The sequence below is a fragment of the Ciconia boyciana genome, chromosome 7 (assembly GCF_034638445.1).
Source record: "Ciconia boyciana chromosome 7, ASM3463844v1, whole genome shotgun sequence".
NCBI lineage: Eukaryota > Metazoa > Chordata > Aves > Ciconiiformes > Ciconiidae > Ciconia > Ciconia boyciana.
The window spans coordinates 7,432,157-7,447,112 of record NC_132940.1 but is presented as its reverse complement, the minus strand read 5'-3'; the positions used below and the strand labels follow the sequence as shown (position 1 = coordinate 7,447,112).

Sequence of the window (14,956 nt, the reverse complement as noted above, 5' to 3'; positions counted from 1 at the left end):
AATTTCAGGATTTTTAAATATGGGTCTCACTTTGGAAACCTTGCTACAGCCAATAGATTAGATTTTGAAAAAAGGATTTGGTGCCAGTATCTCTCTTTTTATACTAGGTGACCCAGCAACACAGTAATTGCAAAGCCTCCAACTAAAATTTGGGTGTAGTTTCTCTCTTAGTGGAGCCAAAGGTCTTTTTCCTACAGCCTTTCTCAATCCTGCCAGATGCTGAACACCTTTACCATCCGCTAGCATCAGAAAGAGTTGAGATAAAGTCAGTCCTTCAAAGTACGCTGAATAACTGAACCTGATCTAACTTTGAAGTTAGTGCTGCTTTGACTGCAGACGGGTTGGACTAGACAACCTCCAGAGGCCCCTTCCAACCTGAATTATTCTATGGTCTTGCAAGTTTTTAATCTGTGTAAGTCATTCCACAAGGCAAGGTACAACAAAAGCCAAATAAAATGAATTAGGACAAAAATTTCTTCATATTCTTAACGCTCGTGGGCAAATCACCTTAACCTCTATTGAAGCAGAGGTGGCTCTGCAGTGAGACAGCAGCAGTGAAGGAGAAGGAGGCTAGAAGTGCAACAGACTGCAAATTGGCTCAGATTTCAGAATCTGATTTAACCCCTTCCCTCCCACAAAGATTTTCATCCATCCATACAGGAAGCTGAAGCGTTGATTTGATTCTTGGATTCATTATGGTTCCAGGGAGCCTAGCAAGTGAAACATGATTCCTTGGCTTTTAAAGCCTTTGAGACAGTAAAGAGACATGTTGCATGAGCTGTTGATTCACATACTAGTTCTAGTACCTTGAGGGTAGAAAGGTTTGTTCGGTGGATAGCTGGCATTTCCCTGCTGCATGTAGTTCTGAGGCATATTGTAAGGCCACGCTCCTCGGAGGAGAGGAAAATGGGTAGGGGTCCCATGGTCCCAAGGGACAGAAGGAGGGTTCATTTTACCAAACTGTCCTTGGAAACCCTGATCTATTTTTCAATTGAAAGGGAAAAGCACATTGCAAGTTGAAATAATTAAACAGTAAGTCACAAATACAATTTACATCTTAAATAACAGTTTGCAGGGGACTTATTGTGATTAGTCTGATGTGCTACTCTTTTTTTTTTTTTTTAAATATACATCAATAAAAATTACTACCTAAACTACTTCATTATTCACTATAATAGAATTTATTGGGGAGGAAGACAGAGGATGAATGAGTATTAAAATGAAGACCTACAATTTCACTATTCCTATGTCATTCTCATGATGAAAAATACAAGGTCTGAAGAACGTTACTAATATCTGATCCCACACAGATACTCACTATCACTGACATAGCTGTGACATGAAAGCTATTATCCTACTGCAAGAAATAATTCTCAGATGCACACTGGAATTCCACTAATACTTGTATGCTTAAGAAATTTGATATCTAGATCATCGGACCAACAAAATTGATTTTTAGAGAGAAAAATAAAAACTTTTTAAATAATTACACAAATGTTAAGCTATTCCATTTACAAATCCAGTACTACTGCAGCATTAAGTATGAGAAATCAAGCATTCAAGGAGGCAGGACACACAACAGTTGATGCCAAATGCTGTATTACTAATCCTGCTCTTTTTGTTCATAGCTCCCAATTTTATAAGACACAGCAATGCCTGCTAATTTAAAAACTTGATCAATGTACATTTAAAAATAAATAAATAAATCTAAGTAACTATCCTTCCCAGTATATCAGTTCCCCTTCAGGCTCATCATAAAAAAAACCTGCAGACAGACTTTCATTAAATAAAAGCAAGCTACACATTTAAAAAGAACAGTAACTTTTATACAACAAAATAGGAAGCATGGCTCTGGAGTATGCATGAAAAAAGTTGTCTGTCTGAAACTTCTAATGATCCTACTTCTGATCAGTTGTCTACTGAAAAGAAAGTAAAGCCACTCCTTCCAAGACATGGTTATGTGAGCCAAGAGAAAGTTCCCACGAACTTGCTGTTCTCAAATTGTCCCGAGCAAGTAAGAAAGCAGGCTTCAACCAGAGAGCAGACAGCTCATCTCTGCTGTGTGCCTATCCAGTGACCCCCACCTTAATGGCATCTAAGCCAAAAAGGAAACAGAACGGATTAAAATACAAAGAGGAAAAATGCTACGACTGGGAACTAGGAAAAGGAGGGTGATGAGATTGAAAATAGATGGAAGTAGAGGGAAGGGAAAAAAATACTGTGACCGACAGCACAAGAAAACTGGGAAACCTGTGCAGGCACAATGAGCGTGGAAGCAAACAAACTGAGATAGAGCAAAAGGAAACAGACTGAAGACAGGGGCTGATTGACTACATGATGAGAAACAGGACTCGTTAAAGGAGAATTGAGCAGAAACTAGGATCTAGGGAGCTTGTCTGAAAGAAGGCAGCTACCTGGGTAAGAAGACTTGGATTGGAAGCAGGTGCTTGAGAAAAAGTCAGAGCTGGGGTAGATGTGGAAGAGGGAACAGACAAGCCTGGACAGACAATTAAGATCAGAAATGGGGAGGTAGCGACAAAGCACACTGAAAGCACAGAAAACACACTGGTAGCAGTTTCTGTATCCTCTAAAATATATTCCCCACAAAGCTCTGAATAGAAAAACATGCATCTCCAGCATCTCAACAAATATCTGAAACTCACTGGTGAATTACACCTCATCCAACACTGTTGACTCAGCTGAGAATCTACTGTTGCTGTCAATTACCTTATTAGTGCAGAGAAAGGCTGTGCAGGAGATTAAAAATTTCCATCTCGTGATGAAGAACTGCATCAGTATATCATATGATGGATATATTTCTTTAAACATAGGAGTTACACACTCAGAATAAATCAAAAGACCATTATCATTATCTAAAGATCACAGTTAAAATGTAGGGGCTGCCATGGTTTATGTTGCACAGAAAACTGTATGGGCTTTAATTACTATATACCATTTTTCTCAGCCTCAAACATACAAATGTACTTGGCTTTGGTATGAGGCAAAAGGCTGTTGCCCACTTGTCGCAGGGAAAATCCGTATGAAGGATTTTCAGGAAATGACATTGAGATTATGGAAGTTAAATGTGGAAGGATAAACTATAGGAAAAAAGAATGCAAAAGATCTTGTTATATTGCACTAAATGCAAGGATGCAATATTCAGCTTGCACAACCGTAATTCAGCCAGCCTCTAAGTTCATAGTTGCAGTCTCAGCATTCGTCTAATAAACTACATTACAACATAAATGGAAACTGTATTTGTAAGCATATTCACAGAAATGTGCTTTGGACTCAAATAATTATTAGAACATTTCTCAGTTGAATGCATGATTTCTCATGTGTTGCACAGCTGTTAACGGCAGATAGGACCAATGCCTAAAAGTTACAATGATCCAACTTGACATTTTTTTCCTATGAAAATGTTAAGACAGTGAAGGTAATGACTTAGTTTCTTAAGCATCATATTTTTAATATAAAACAAGTTGAAAGAGTTAGCTGTTTCTGTAACACTTAACACTTGTACACAAAGTGCGAGAGGTTTGATACAACAGAGAAGAATTACCTGAATTCCCCACAGTGCCATTGTTCACCAGTGAGTTTGGAGTCACAGGATTGTGCCAGTGTCCCTCATGAGAAGTGCTGGGGATTCCCATGGGCCTGGCAGCAGGCTGTGCAAAGATGATACTGGGATCATTCAAGCTTACACTGCTCTGGTTATTTGTGGTGCTGCTGCTGCCAGATCTCATAGAAAATGGAACATTTGTAGAATGAGGAGGGTTACCCGGTGCAGAGTGAATAACGGGCCCATGAATAGGCCAAGAAGTGTTGGGAAGCTGAATTTGGTGGTGATGGTGCATCTGAAGTAGTCCCAGGTTATGCAAGGTGGAATACTGACCTGGGGGAGATTGGGGAAAGTTAAACAAAGGCAGCTGGACCTGATGGGGTGGCTGTGCACCCTGCTGTGGTTGCGGAACGTGCTTAGACTGGGATATTGGTTGTGGCTGAGTCTGGTTAATGGAGGCTGGCTGAGAGGAATTCTGTGTAAATTGCTGAGGTTGTGGAGAGTAAGATGACTGATGCGAATCAGACTGGAGGGGAAAAAAAAGTATGTATTTCCGATTAGTTCACTAGCTATTTAATGGTGTTTTTCTTTAATAAGCACCCACTGTATTAGACTATTCATAAAAAAGGCAAAGCACCCCCCAGCAACACCCCAATTACTGCGCCCAAGTTCCTAAATAAGTGCAGTTCAACTGACACTGATTTTCACCATCAGATAATTTGGTCTGTTAATGTGGCACATCCCACCATGAGAAATATCATTCTGAGCAAACATTAGCCCCAAGCTCTTTATTAGACTCCTCACACATCTGTTTCTGATTTTTAATCAGTGTCTTCCCCACCTTACTTACAGTCCAGAATCTCATTAACTAATTACCTTACTTCTAAATAGAGTGGTTCTTACTACTACACACTTTTTAAGTGATTCCAAAGTAAGTTCCTAATATTTCTTTAATCTGTTAAACAAGAAATTGAAACTCCAAAAACCCAGTTTCAACCTCCATATCCTGATGTTAGGCCATGGCTAAAGGCACAGAAATAGCAATTATTACCGCCTTTGCAGGGCTGTTACAAAGCTTTTCCTTTCACCAGCAACAGAAACAGGCATGGGCCTATTTCAGCTGTTTGATATTGCAACTAAGCAGAGAAGCACTTCAAGAACTGGGGTGTCTGGGAAGAGTTCCCCAGTTTATCTGCTGAAATTTATTACCAATGTCTGGATTAACCTAATCTGGTTTTAAGCACTGAGACAAGATGGTGATGGCATAAGATAGCAATTCCTCCAAAGAGACATTCAAATGACAGACAGCTACCTAAACCAGAGGTGATTACCTGAATCTCAGATCTCAATCTCCCCCTGAAGTTGTTTGTCTCCCCCCATAGACTATAGCAGACAGCTAAGCTCCAAGTAACTCAGCTGCTGTCAAACATCTGAAGTTAAAGGTCTCTGCAGCTTGTCACTACCTATGATTGCTCGCCTGTCTGTTTAAATTGGTAGTCACTTTTCTTCAGTAACCAGAAGTCTGCAGGACTTCCCCATGCCAGCCTTTCAGAGCGTTCCTTACAGCAGCACGCTGTGTGTCTTTGCCTGGGCAAAAGGTGAAGACCAGAAGCTGGTATTGCTCCCTGCTGCTATTCCAACTGTTATTGCATGACTGCCTCCTATGCCTTTCTATCAAACCAGGAAGAGAAGGTAAAACCTGGGATTTGAAAGACAACGACTAGTTTAACAGTTTAAATGTCATAAAAATAGAGCACATGCACTGTCTAGAGCCTTCCTGCAAACATTAAACCACCACAAACATCCACTGGACATGCCAGCAGCAGGGGAGGACAAATGTTAAGCTCCAGCCTCTTGGTCTGCTTCCACACTCCTGCTTTCCCTTTTCTCTCCCTCTTGCTCCACTAACATTCCCCCTTCCCATTCTCCTCAAACAATCCCTGGACAGCGCATATTCACCAAGAAACCCTGGCCAAATGACAACCATGCAACACACAGAGTCCATGACATCCAGATGACACAAGAATGTGCATATGCAGTAGGTCTAGTGTGTACGATATGTCTGACTGTGTGTGCACCCACATGTCCAGCTTCAATTTCCCAAGCAGAAATACAAGGCTCCTAAAAAGATACTCCTGTGTCATGTGACAGCATGGTGGCAGTTCAGCCCATCATTTAGATTCGGGCTGTACCAGTCCCTCCTGAACAGCATATTTTTATAGCAAAAATGATGTCATAAAGTCTTCGTTACTGGAGCAAACATTCCAATAAATGCTTGCTGATCAGTTAGGAAATACTCTATACCTATACTCTATAAACACTGAAAAATACTCTACAAACTGAACAAAGAGCATCAGCGATCAGCTGCCCTGATTACTATGTTTGCTTACTTGCCAGCTTCATTAGCAGGTACGTGTTTCTCAGACTAATAGCTTAAAATTAATGAATTTCTGCTGTATTCTGTACTCCAAAAACATTAAATGCCAACAGCTGTATTTGCTCAAATACGCTCTGCTATCCATCTCCACTTAGAAGCAGGTTAAACATATTTTATCTAGTTCTATAGAGACTTGAACAAATTCCAAGAGAAAACTACCAAAAATTTCCCCATTGTTCTGCTTGTGCTTCTAGTGTACTCTGGCAGACTTTTGCCTTGTGTATCACATCTGAATTGAAGTATGATTCATCTGTGTTCCCTGCCTGTTCATGACAGTCCCTTAAGACAGTTCTCTTAAACCACAGAGAATCACGATAGTCACAAACCTAAGTCTCCAGCATGTTAACGATGAGCTATGCTTTACTTCCCTTAGTAACTCCAGAACAGTGCCAGATTAACTAAGCACAAGACTTCAAAAGGCATCCTAGCTTAAATCTCAAAGATAGTGAAGCTGGCCTTTCAGAATTGCAAGCTATCTCATACGAAATTTGACTATGTAGTTTCCATATTGAAGATTATAAATACTCTCCAAGAGACACTACATTATAAATCAAAGTTTCATTAACTGGCAGAGTGCAACGTCATCATTATAAAGTCCAGAATCTGTTGAGAAAAAACTGTGCAAACCTGTTGCTAGCATGGCCCAGGATCACTGGTTTGCTACAGCTTGCTTACTTCAATACTATAGCTAATTGGAACTTACACATTCTGATGACTGTCTAGTGCGCAAGGGTCGTTCCACTTGCTGCTGACTCACAGCCACTAGCTGTGAATTTACCATGCTTCGGACCAACTGGGTGCCTAATTAAGGAACAAAAATGTTAATAAAAAAACACAAGGTTACGGATGACAGAATAATAAACACAGAACTGGGAGTCAGTGATACCTTAACTCTCATGTGACACAGAGCAGGTAGATCACTTTAACCTCTCCTCTCCTTTTAAGTGGAAAGCTTTCCCTCTACTGACAACAGCCGACATTAATAGGTATAGCAGCTAAACCCAAAAATCTAATTCTGAGTAATACAAATTCTAGCACGTACAAAGCTCACTTTGCTATCAGGCGGGAGTGCTACTTCATACAGGTTTCCACACTATTGCTGTAAGCAGTGGGATTTTAAATAGCAATAGCAACAGCAGAAACTTCTTGGCAAAGAAAGAAAAAAAAAAAAGAGAAAGTGATATCAAAATACAGAAAAGCAGCAAGGTTCTCTCTGAAGTTAATTTTTGATTGCTTTCTCTACTTTTTCAAGAGCCGCAGGCACCTAAGGGCCTAATTTAAATGCATTTGCAATTAGATTTGTCTCTAATTACTAACAGTAATTTGAAAGCTGGCTCTAGCTTCCTAATGCATCTGTATGCTTTTGGAAGTGTTACTTTAAGACCACTCATTTTTGGTGAAAATACCTTTACTTACCTCTCACAGATGATGGAGGATTAGCTAACATTTGAGAAGCATTTGGAAGAGGAAATGCATTCAGTTATTACTATTATTACTACTCCTAAGTGCGCCCATTGTGGGCGGAAGACAAATAATGCAATACCCTGAAGTACACTATACTTACTGCTGAGTAAGTTTTTACCACCCATGCAAAGAGTGTACTTCAGGAGGCATTACTCCCCTTGAAGAAAAGCAACACCTAGACTAAAAGCTGTACTTGCAGTGACTGAAATAATTTAGTTGCAAAAATTTTTTAAGATAATTACCAGGTCTGTATAGAAACCTAGAGAGAAGGGATCTCAGAACTTTCAAATTATACTAACACCACATAAACTAACTTACCTGGCACGCTGTTATTTCTCTGACGAGTTTGTTTGAATTCAGGACAATCTCTTCTAACATGACCCACATCCCCACAGATAAAACACCTTTTCTCTCTTGTTTCTCTATCATCTTCTTTCACTTCTTTTTCATCATCTTTCTCATTCTCCTTTTTCTTCAACCTGAATAATAATTTTTGTTAGTATCACAAAACCACACACACAAAAAAAATCTCTGCAGAGTTGTTATATTGGTATGTTCAAAGGAAATGGCTACAAAACCAACAGCTGTAGCAGAATACAAATATCTTAGGAATCCCAGAAAAACACTTTTGGAATCTGGGCTGGTCAACAACCTGTTTGTATAAACTTAAACTTAGAAGCTCCCCAGAATTGTCCAGAAGCTATCTGACGGTATTAGTGCAGAACTACACCTGCAGTTAAGTAGGCTTACCCTGCCAGTTAGTTTGGGAGTAGTTCTATGCAACAATCCCACTGAATCAGAATATACACATAACAGGTTAGCTGTATCTTGTAGATATAACCTCCCCCTGACTGGAGATGGCATATTTCTCTATAAGAGTATATTAGCATCCTGAGCCTAGACAGCATGTGAAAGAAAGCACTGGGGCTCTTTCAGACGCTCAGTACTAATACAACAAACAGGAGAAGAACTAGTGATCTTTTTCCACAAGGTATCTGCAGGATTGTTAAATATTAATACTATTTTGTGAGCTGTATATACAATTTCAGAGAGATTCTGTGTGGCTGCGCTGTAGTAGCAGTTTGTGTGAAGAGCAGATCACAACTTCTTTTCCTGAGGCAGATGTAGGGGAAGAGGTGATGCAATTCGATGTGCTAGTGCTTGTGAGGCATATGTTAAGGGAGCGGCTGAAAGAAATAGTCAACCTGTGACCTTAGGGTTCCAGTCCAGTTTCATGTATCTTGAACTCTGCTGACTGAACAAAAGGCTGTAAATAAGGACTTTGTAGCAGGAAGAGACCAAGAATCTTTTGAAGATTTATGGAGCACACAACTGAACATAAGGAGTAAATGAAAAAGCCCAGACTTTAATCTGCATTCTAAGGGCTTCAACAGGTTTTAAGAGGAGTCAGACAACCTACACTAAATAGTTCATTAAAAATCCAAGGACGTAAAAATGCAAGGAGTGCACATTCGCTGTCAATTCCTGCTAAATTCTCTGTGGAGACATTGACCTGCATGTACTAGGGACTCCTTTTGCAAGAGTATTGGATCCAAAACTCATAAGCGTAATTAAGGTAGAAGTGCAAGATCACTAAGTGACCAGCACTAGTATGATGTTACAGAAACACACCTTAACTATGTACATTTTAACTACTCCTAGATTTTAATAAATGAACTTTTACCTGCCTTGCAGTGGTACGTTATCAGATCTATAGAACATTCCAAATTCAATACTGTCTTCCTATCATGATCACTACAGGAAATCCATTTTAATACATTACAAATTGTGCAGTCAGGTAATACGGTCTCCATCTGAATGTTTACACTATAAAAAGATAATTTAGTGATCTAAATTTTAAGGTAAGCTGTAACTACAGATAGATCATGAAGCAAAAGTATTAACATATTATAGACTGTTGAATTTACTCTGTGTGTGCTTGCATAAACACTCTAAGATTTAAAGAGATGACCAGAAATAGTCTTAAGAAAAGCAAAAACAGGATGGGAAGTTGAGGATCAGAGATGAAGCTTTGATTTTCTCTGCAATCCATTAAAATTTCAAATATCCAAATCTCTCCTGATTTAATCTCAAAGATTTTAAGTTAGCTTTGTATACTACTCACCTCCTCCTCTTTGGACAGTCTTTCATGTAGTGACCAATTTTTCCACAGACACGACAACATCTGTCATTGGGTGCCAATTCCCCATCTGTCAGCACTTTTGAGTCAAAAAAGTATTCCTATCAAAACACATCAGACAGATACAATATATACACCATTCAATTACAAGAATGAGAAATGAAAGCAAAATGGACAGCTTTCATCTATTGTTCCCTAAATATTACTACTTCTTAGATTACACCTAGTCCTTTTCTTCCTCTAGATAATGGCAGCTTTTTCAGAGATGTGGAGCAGTTTGGGCTAAAAAGGGATATTTAGTCTTAGGGCCAGAGGCTGAATTTGCAGAACAGATTATCCAGGCTCCAGTCTGCTGCCTACCTTCCGCTTCCCCAAAGGCTCCTCAGAGGGCAATTTTTTGCATATGATCTGTTTTGGTATCTGACTCACTGCTTGTATGCTTTCTGAAGCAGCCTATGTCCCCTCCCAAATGACATGATTCTATCCCCCTAGACAGAACAAAGCTCAGGTGGGAAACAGATGGAGCATCTGCACACTGACCGATATTGCTCCCCTCCCCTGGAATTCGCTAAGGACAGCTGCAGTTCTGATGTGTGTCAGCGCAAAGGCCACAGTTTACAGCCTCTGAGCAACATAAACATTGTGAAAGCACTATCTTACCTGAAAGACTGAAATAGAGGTACAAACAGAAATGTTCTAACCCCAGCTTAAGAACAAAGTCCTACTGTAGACAGGTAATTTACTGAACCTCTTTGCTACAGTTTCTTCTCTGTACCACTAAGCTGCAATACAGGGCATTGGCTTACAAGGGAGACTGAGAACTCCTCCTTTGTTGGGCACTTTGGAGAAATAAAATGCTACGTAATACTATTGGCATTATTTCCTTCACGTAAGAGACAGCTCATCTGCATGCTAAGGCTGCTTGCCTTTTATATGTAAAATGTTCAGTGAAAATTTGAGATGAGGCAGAACAACACAAATGACCACACATACAAACACACAGTAAGCAGCACTACAGGCTTGTGTTGAACATGTATGCAAACAATTAAAAAACCCCACCTAATTACCCATAATATTTATGACATATGCTCACATATTTGTCAGTTACAGGTAACTACATCCACACTGTAATTCATTATTAATTGTATCGTAGTACTCGAAAGCCCCAACAAAAACAGGTCCTATTTTATTAGGCACAGCACAAAACAGAACACAGTCACTGCATCAAAGAACATTTAATACAAACTCAGAAAACACACAGATAAAGTAAGCGAACGGAAAAGAGAAGATAGGGAAGGATGAGGGGAAATAAAAGCTTTCAAAAGATTTTCAAAATCCCTTAGAAATACAAACCCTGTTGAAAGCCATTGGGAGAACAGTCCTCTAAACTGTCTTAGAAAACACCTTTCTAAGTAAATGTTAAAATTATTATTTCCAGCTGATTTATTTGCTCATATAAAAAAAATAGTTCTCTATTATGCATCGATGACTGGGCCCTGTACCACAGAGGAGTACTTTCTCTAATATGATGTTGCATGAACACATTCCTGACCCTGACTCACTATGCAAATTTTGACGGTCAACTGATAAAAAAAAAAAAAATTGATCATCGCCCTTTTCCTTCCTTAAGCAGCAATCCTTACTTTCCCCACCAACTGGAAAAATAAGTAGACTGTAACATCTCATGAGTCTGTTTTCTTTAGCTACATGAATAGCTAGTAAAGTTCCTAAAGCTGTTTCTGGGTTTTATAGCTGCTTTTGCAGTTTTCTGCAATACTTAATGTCACACTAGGAAATGTTTTATAAAAACCAAAAACCAAAATAAGCTTACTTTCCCCAAACCTGCCAAAAATACCCATCACCCATCCAACTACTCCTGTGAATTTTATATTGCCGGAGCCCAATACTAAGCTGTATATTTTATGCAGAAGATGTATAATTGCATACATTGCACATACCAAACTGATAAATACATACAAGAGATTTTCTTTGGATGAATCAATTCAGTGGACAAAGAAAAGTAAAAAACATACTAAAACCTATGAAAACTTACAGCTTCTCTTCCAACAGCTGGATAGAATGGGGTACCAAATAATTTTCTCCCATTGATAAATGCCTTCATTATGAAATTCGTCACTATTGAAGAAAGACAAAGTTATTGGAAAACAACAGAAAAGGCACAACACTTTAGAAATTACTGAACATTAATCATTAGCAGACATTAATAGCTTACTTTTCCTAGAGACTCCAGCACCGAGATTATGATTCAAGTCGAAAGGATCTGTGTAAAGGGAGAAAAACAAATCAGAGTTGGAAAAAGTATGCTGCAACAAATTTTTTTTATTTTAACACAAAGAATTCCATTTTAAATGCACTCACAGAGTAGATGATAGCAAAGCAATGCTGAGTGTTTTAAAAATATGTGACTAACCATAATAAAGTAAGAGCAATTTACTGATGTATACTAAAAGTTAGGAGTCTAATCTCATTTTGTAAGCTCTAGGACATGCAAACAATGCTTTTTTTAAACACTGATGGTAGTTTCCTTACATAAAGATCCTGCGCAACAAGGAGAACAGATCCTAAAGCAACAGTGTTCATCACTCCCCCATTAATGGAACAAAAATTCAGTAGATAACTACCTTCGATGGCAATACATTTGGATGTCCACTGTTTCTCAAACGTAGTTAACAGCTTCTTCTGCCGGATGCTGATCACATATTCCTTGAAGTCAAATTCTTCAGTGTAGAATCGCAGCAACCCTAGCCAGAGTTCTCCAAGTGATTCAGTGTTCTTCCCAAGAGAAGGCAGACGCTTCTTCTGCATGCAATTGAAGACACAATTTATTGAGCTACAGTTGCTGAAGTACTACTCTTCCTCCTGAACTACCTCTCTAATTATGAGTTTGTGTACCATGAACAGTTTCACTTGGTTAAAGTAAGGTTAAGTCACTACAGTTAACACTACCTCAGTCCTGGACTGTTTATTAAGAGTAAAAAGTATTTTTCCTGATTTATGTTATTTAGAAATTATTTAAAATAAACCAAGAAAAAACACACACTCATTTCAGTAAAACAGGACTCATTTACAGGGTTACAATAATATGGATATGGAAGTTCAACTACTCTTTTATATATCACACTGTTAGAAATGTATTACTTTCCCATAAAAACAAGCTTTAAGTTCTAGTGACTCTTTGGGAATTAGAATATTACCAATTCTTCCATGTCATCAAAGAAAAAGGCATTCCATCCATCCACCATTCTTTGTGGAATCTGTTTTCCATCAAATATCTGCCAAAATAGAGAGGGACACAGTTACCAATCTAATTTGAAGTCACCATAAAAGGCTTGCAGTTTTGCTGGGAAACTACTTCACAGGTAAGAAATAATACAAAAATATAAATATTTTAATTTTAACAATTACTTCTTATATAGGCAGAATTTCCTATTGGTAAAAAGTTTGAAAGTATTTTTGCATTATTGCTATACCTCTCTCAAATTATTTGGATATTTTATTTTTACTTGTTCTTTGCAACTAAGAAAACATGACTGAATTACCTCATCAAGATTCCGACATCCCTCTTGCCCACAAAATCTCTAAGGAGACTTTATATGACTCCTATTACATTTTGATTTCAGCAAAGCCAAGGGGAAATTCCACTGTTACTTAAATGCACTCTCACGGTAGCAATAAAGTAACAACCCCCAACCACTACTAAAGAATCAGCAAGAAAGTCTGAGTCTCAACTGCAGTGCTTAAGCCAATTTTCCTCTTGCACGCAGACAACAACAAAGTCAGAAAGGGATAATTTTCAGAAGTGCTTGGGAGTTCCAGAGTGTATCCAGGAAGAGGTAGATAGCTGACTAATTATATTCTCCCCACCCACGCAATGGAGGTACAGAACACTATTTTCTTAATAAAGTTTCCTGGCACATGTAAAATATTATCTTTAAAGTTGTACCAAAGCATTAGTTATCTCTTTTTCCCCCTCAACAAATCATAAAATAAACTTTTTCTCTTACAGATAAGGTGTTGAGCAATAAATAATGCTTCTGACAACAACTGATGGAAGAGCTGGACTCGCATCTCAAGAGCATCTGGTGCAGTCTCATAATTACAATTCCCTTCTCTCCATACCACCTGCCAATTTTTTTTTCTATCCTGTTCAGCATATAAATATCATCATAAGACCACAATCCTAAAGTAAATGTAACAGCAGAACTTAGGTCCAACAGATTCCCAATTTTGTTGTAATTTTCTTGGTAAGTTTCACGCACTAAAACCAAGCGGGAGTTAGGAACCTGCTAATGCAGAAGGGCTCCATATTTCATTCATCCGCCTGATCCTAAAAGCCCAGACTTCTCATATTTGGCTTGAAGAAACAGTGCATCTACTTTCACAGCTTCTTTTTCGAAAACCTACCTCCTGAAGAACTGGAATAACTGGTGGATTTCTCTGCTGTAGAAAGTACAAAACCATAAGAATATAGGCATACGAAGACAGACTACCACGGGATGCATCACCAATATCGCAGCGCTGAAAAAATACATTTTAAACAAAATACTGAATTTACATTTTATTATTCAAGACTAACAACTATGTCAAAGAGCAAACAGAAACCCCACCAGTAACAGAAAATACATTCATCTCATAACTAAAAATTGCTTCATGAAGCCTGAAAAATAAATGTCCTTAGAGTCAAGTGCCATCTGGCAAATCCACAGCATAATTTGACTAGCATAAAAACAGAAGAGCTTCTCAGAGCCAAAATATTTTTTTTTAGTTTATAATGTGCCAAATTGAAAAAAAAAAAAACCAAACCAAATCAAAACCCCCAAACCAGAAATCTCAAAACTCCACATCTGATGTCCAGGTTTCAAAACTGTAAAATTTAATTTTCCTAAACTCATGTTACTAGAGCTGTTTCTAGGATTCCTTATTGTTCTGGTTTCCCCCCCTTTTTTTTAATAATTAATTAGTAGGCAGCTATTTCCATGTTGTACTGGCAACTTAGGCAATACCTGGCATTTTGCTAGCATACACATACCTAATACACTATACACATACCTAATTAAACTATGGTCCAGCCTGCACAACACAGCATAAAACAAACATCAGTAAATTAGCTTACTATGCTTGAAAATCTTATTACAGTATAACCTTTCTACAGCACCTACTTCTAAGCTACCCTTTGCTTCAAGCATGTGTCATAACAAACAACACATTTGTAACCTCCTAAGTCTGGAAAAAACAGGGATTCACAAATTACTTTCACATTAGCAGCAGCCGTGACAGCTGTTCCTGGTTTTTCTGCCAATGCAAACAGAGGAGGAAGCATTTTGCTTAAACA

At 38.4% G+C, this 14,956-nt stretch overlaps 1 protein-coding gene across 5 annotated transcripts in view; it reads right to left on the bottom strand.

Annotated features, from left to right (window-relative positions):
- TUT4 (terminal uridylyl transferase 4) overlaps nucleotides 1-14,956 on the bottom strand; it is a 50,328-nt gene that overhangs the window by 1,240 nt on the left and 34,132 nt on the right. For 4 of the 5 annotated variants that reach the window (XM_072868954.1, XM_072868953.1, XM_072868956.1 and 1 more), the window contains 10 exons: nucleotides 14,029-14,142; nucleotides 12,819-12,896; nucleotides 12,246-12,423; nucleotides 11,837-11,884; nucleotides 11,657-11,739; nucleotides 9,589-9,704; nucleotides 7,782-7,942; nucleotides 6,703-6,800; nucleotides 3,563-4,088; nucleotides 807-980 (listed from right to left, as the gene is read on the bottom strand). In XM_072868954.1, the coding sequence (XP_072725055.1) occupies nucleotides 807-980; nucleotides 3,563-4,088; nucleotides 6,703-6,800; nucleotides 7,782-7,942; nucleotides 9,589-9,704; nucleotides 11,657-11,739; nucleotides 11,837-11,884; nucleotides 12,246-12,423; nucleotides 12,819-12,896; nucleotides 14,029-14,142 (1,576 nt within the window). The remainder of the gene's footprint in view (nucleotides 1-806; nucleotides 981-3,562; nucleotides 4,089-6,702; nucleotides 6,801-7,781; nucleotides 7,943-9,588; nucleotides 9,705-11,656; nucleotides 11,740-11,836; nucleotides 11,885-12,245; nucleotides 12,424-12,818; nucleotides 12,897-14,028; nucleotides 14,143-14,956) is intronic. The other variant, XM_072868957.1, reaches the window with a different exon arrangement.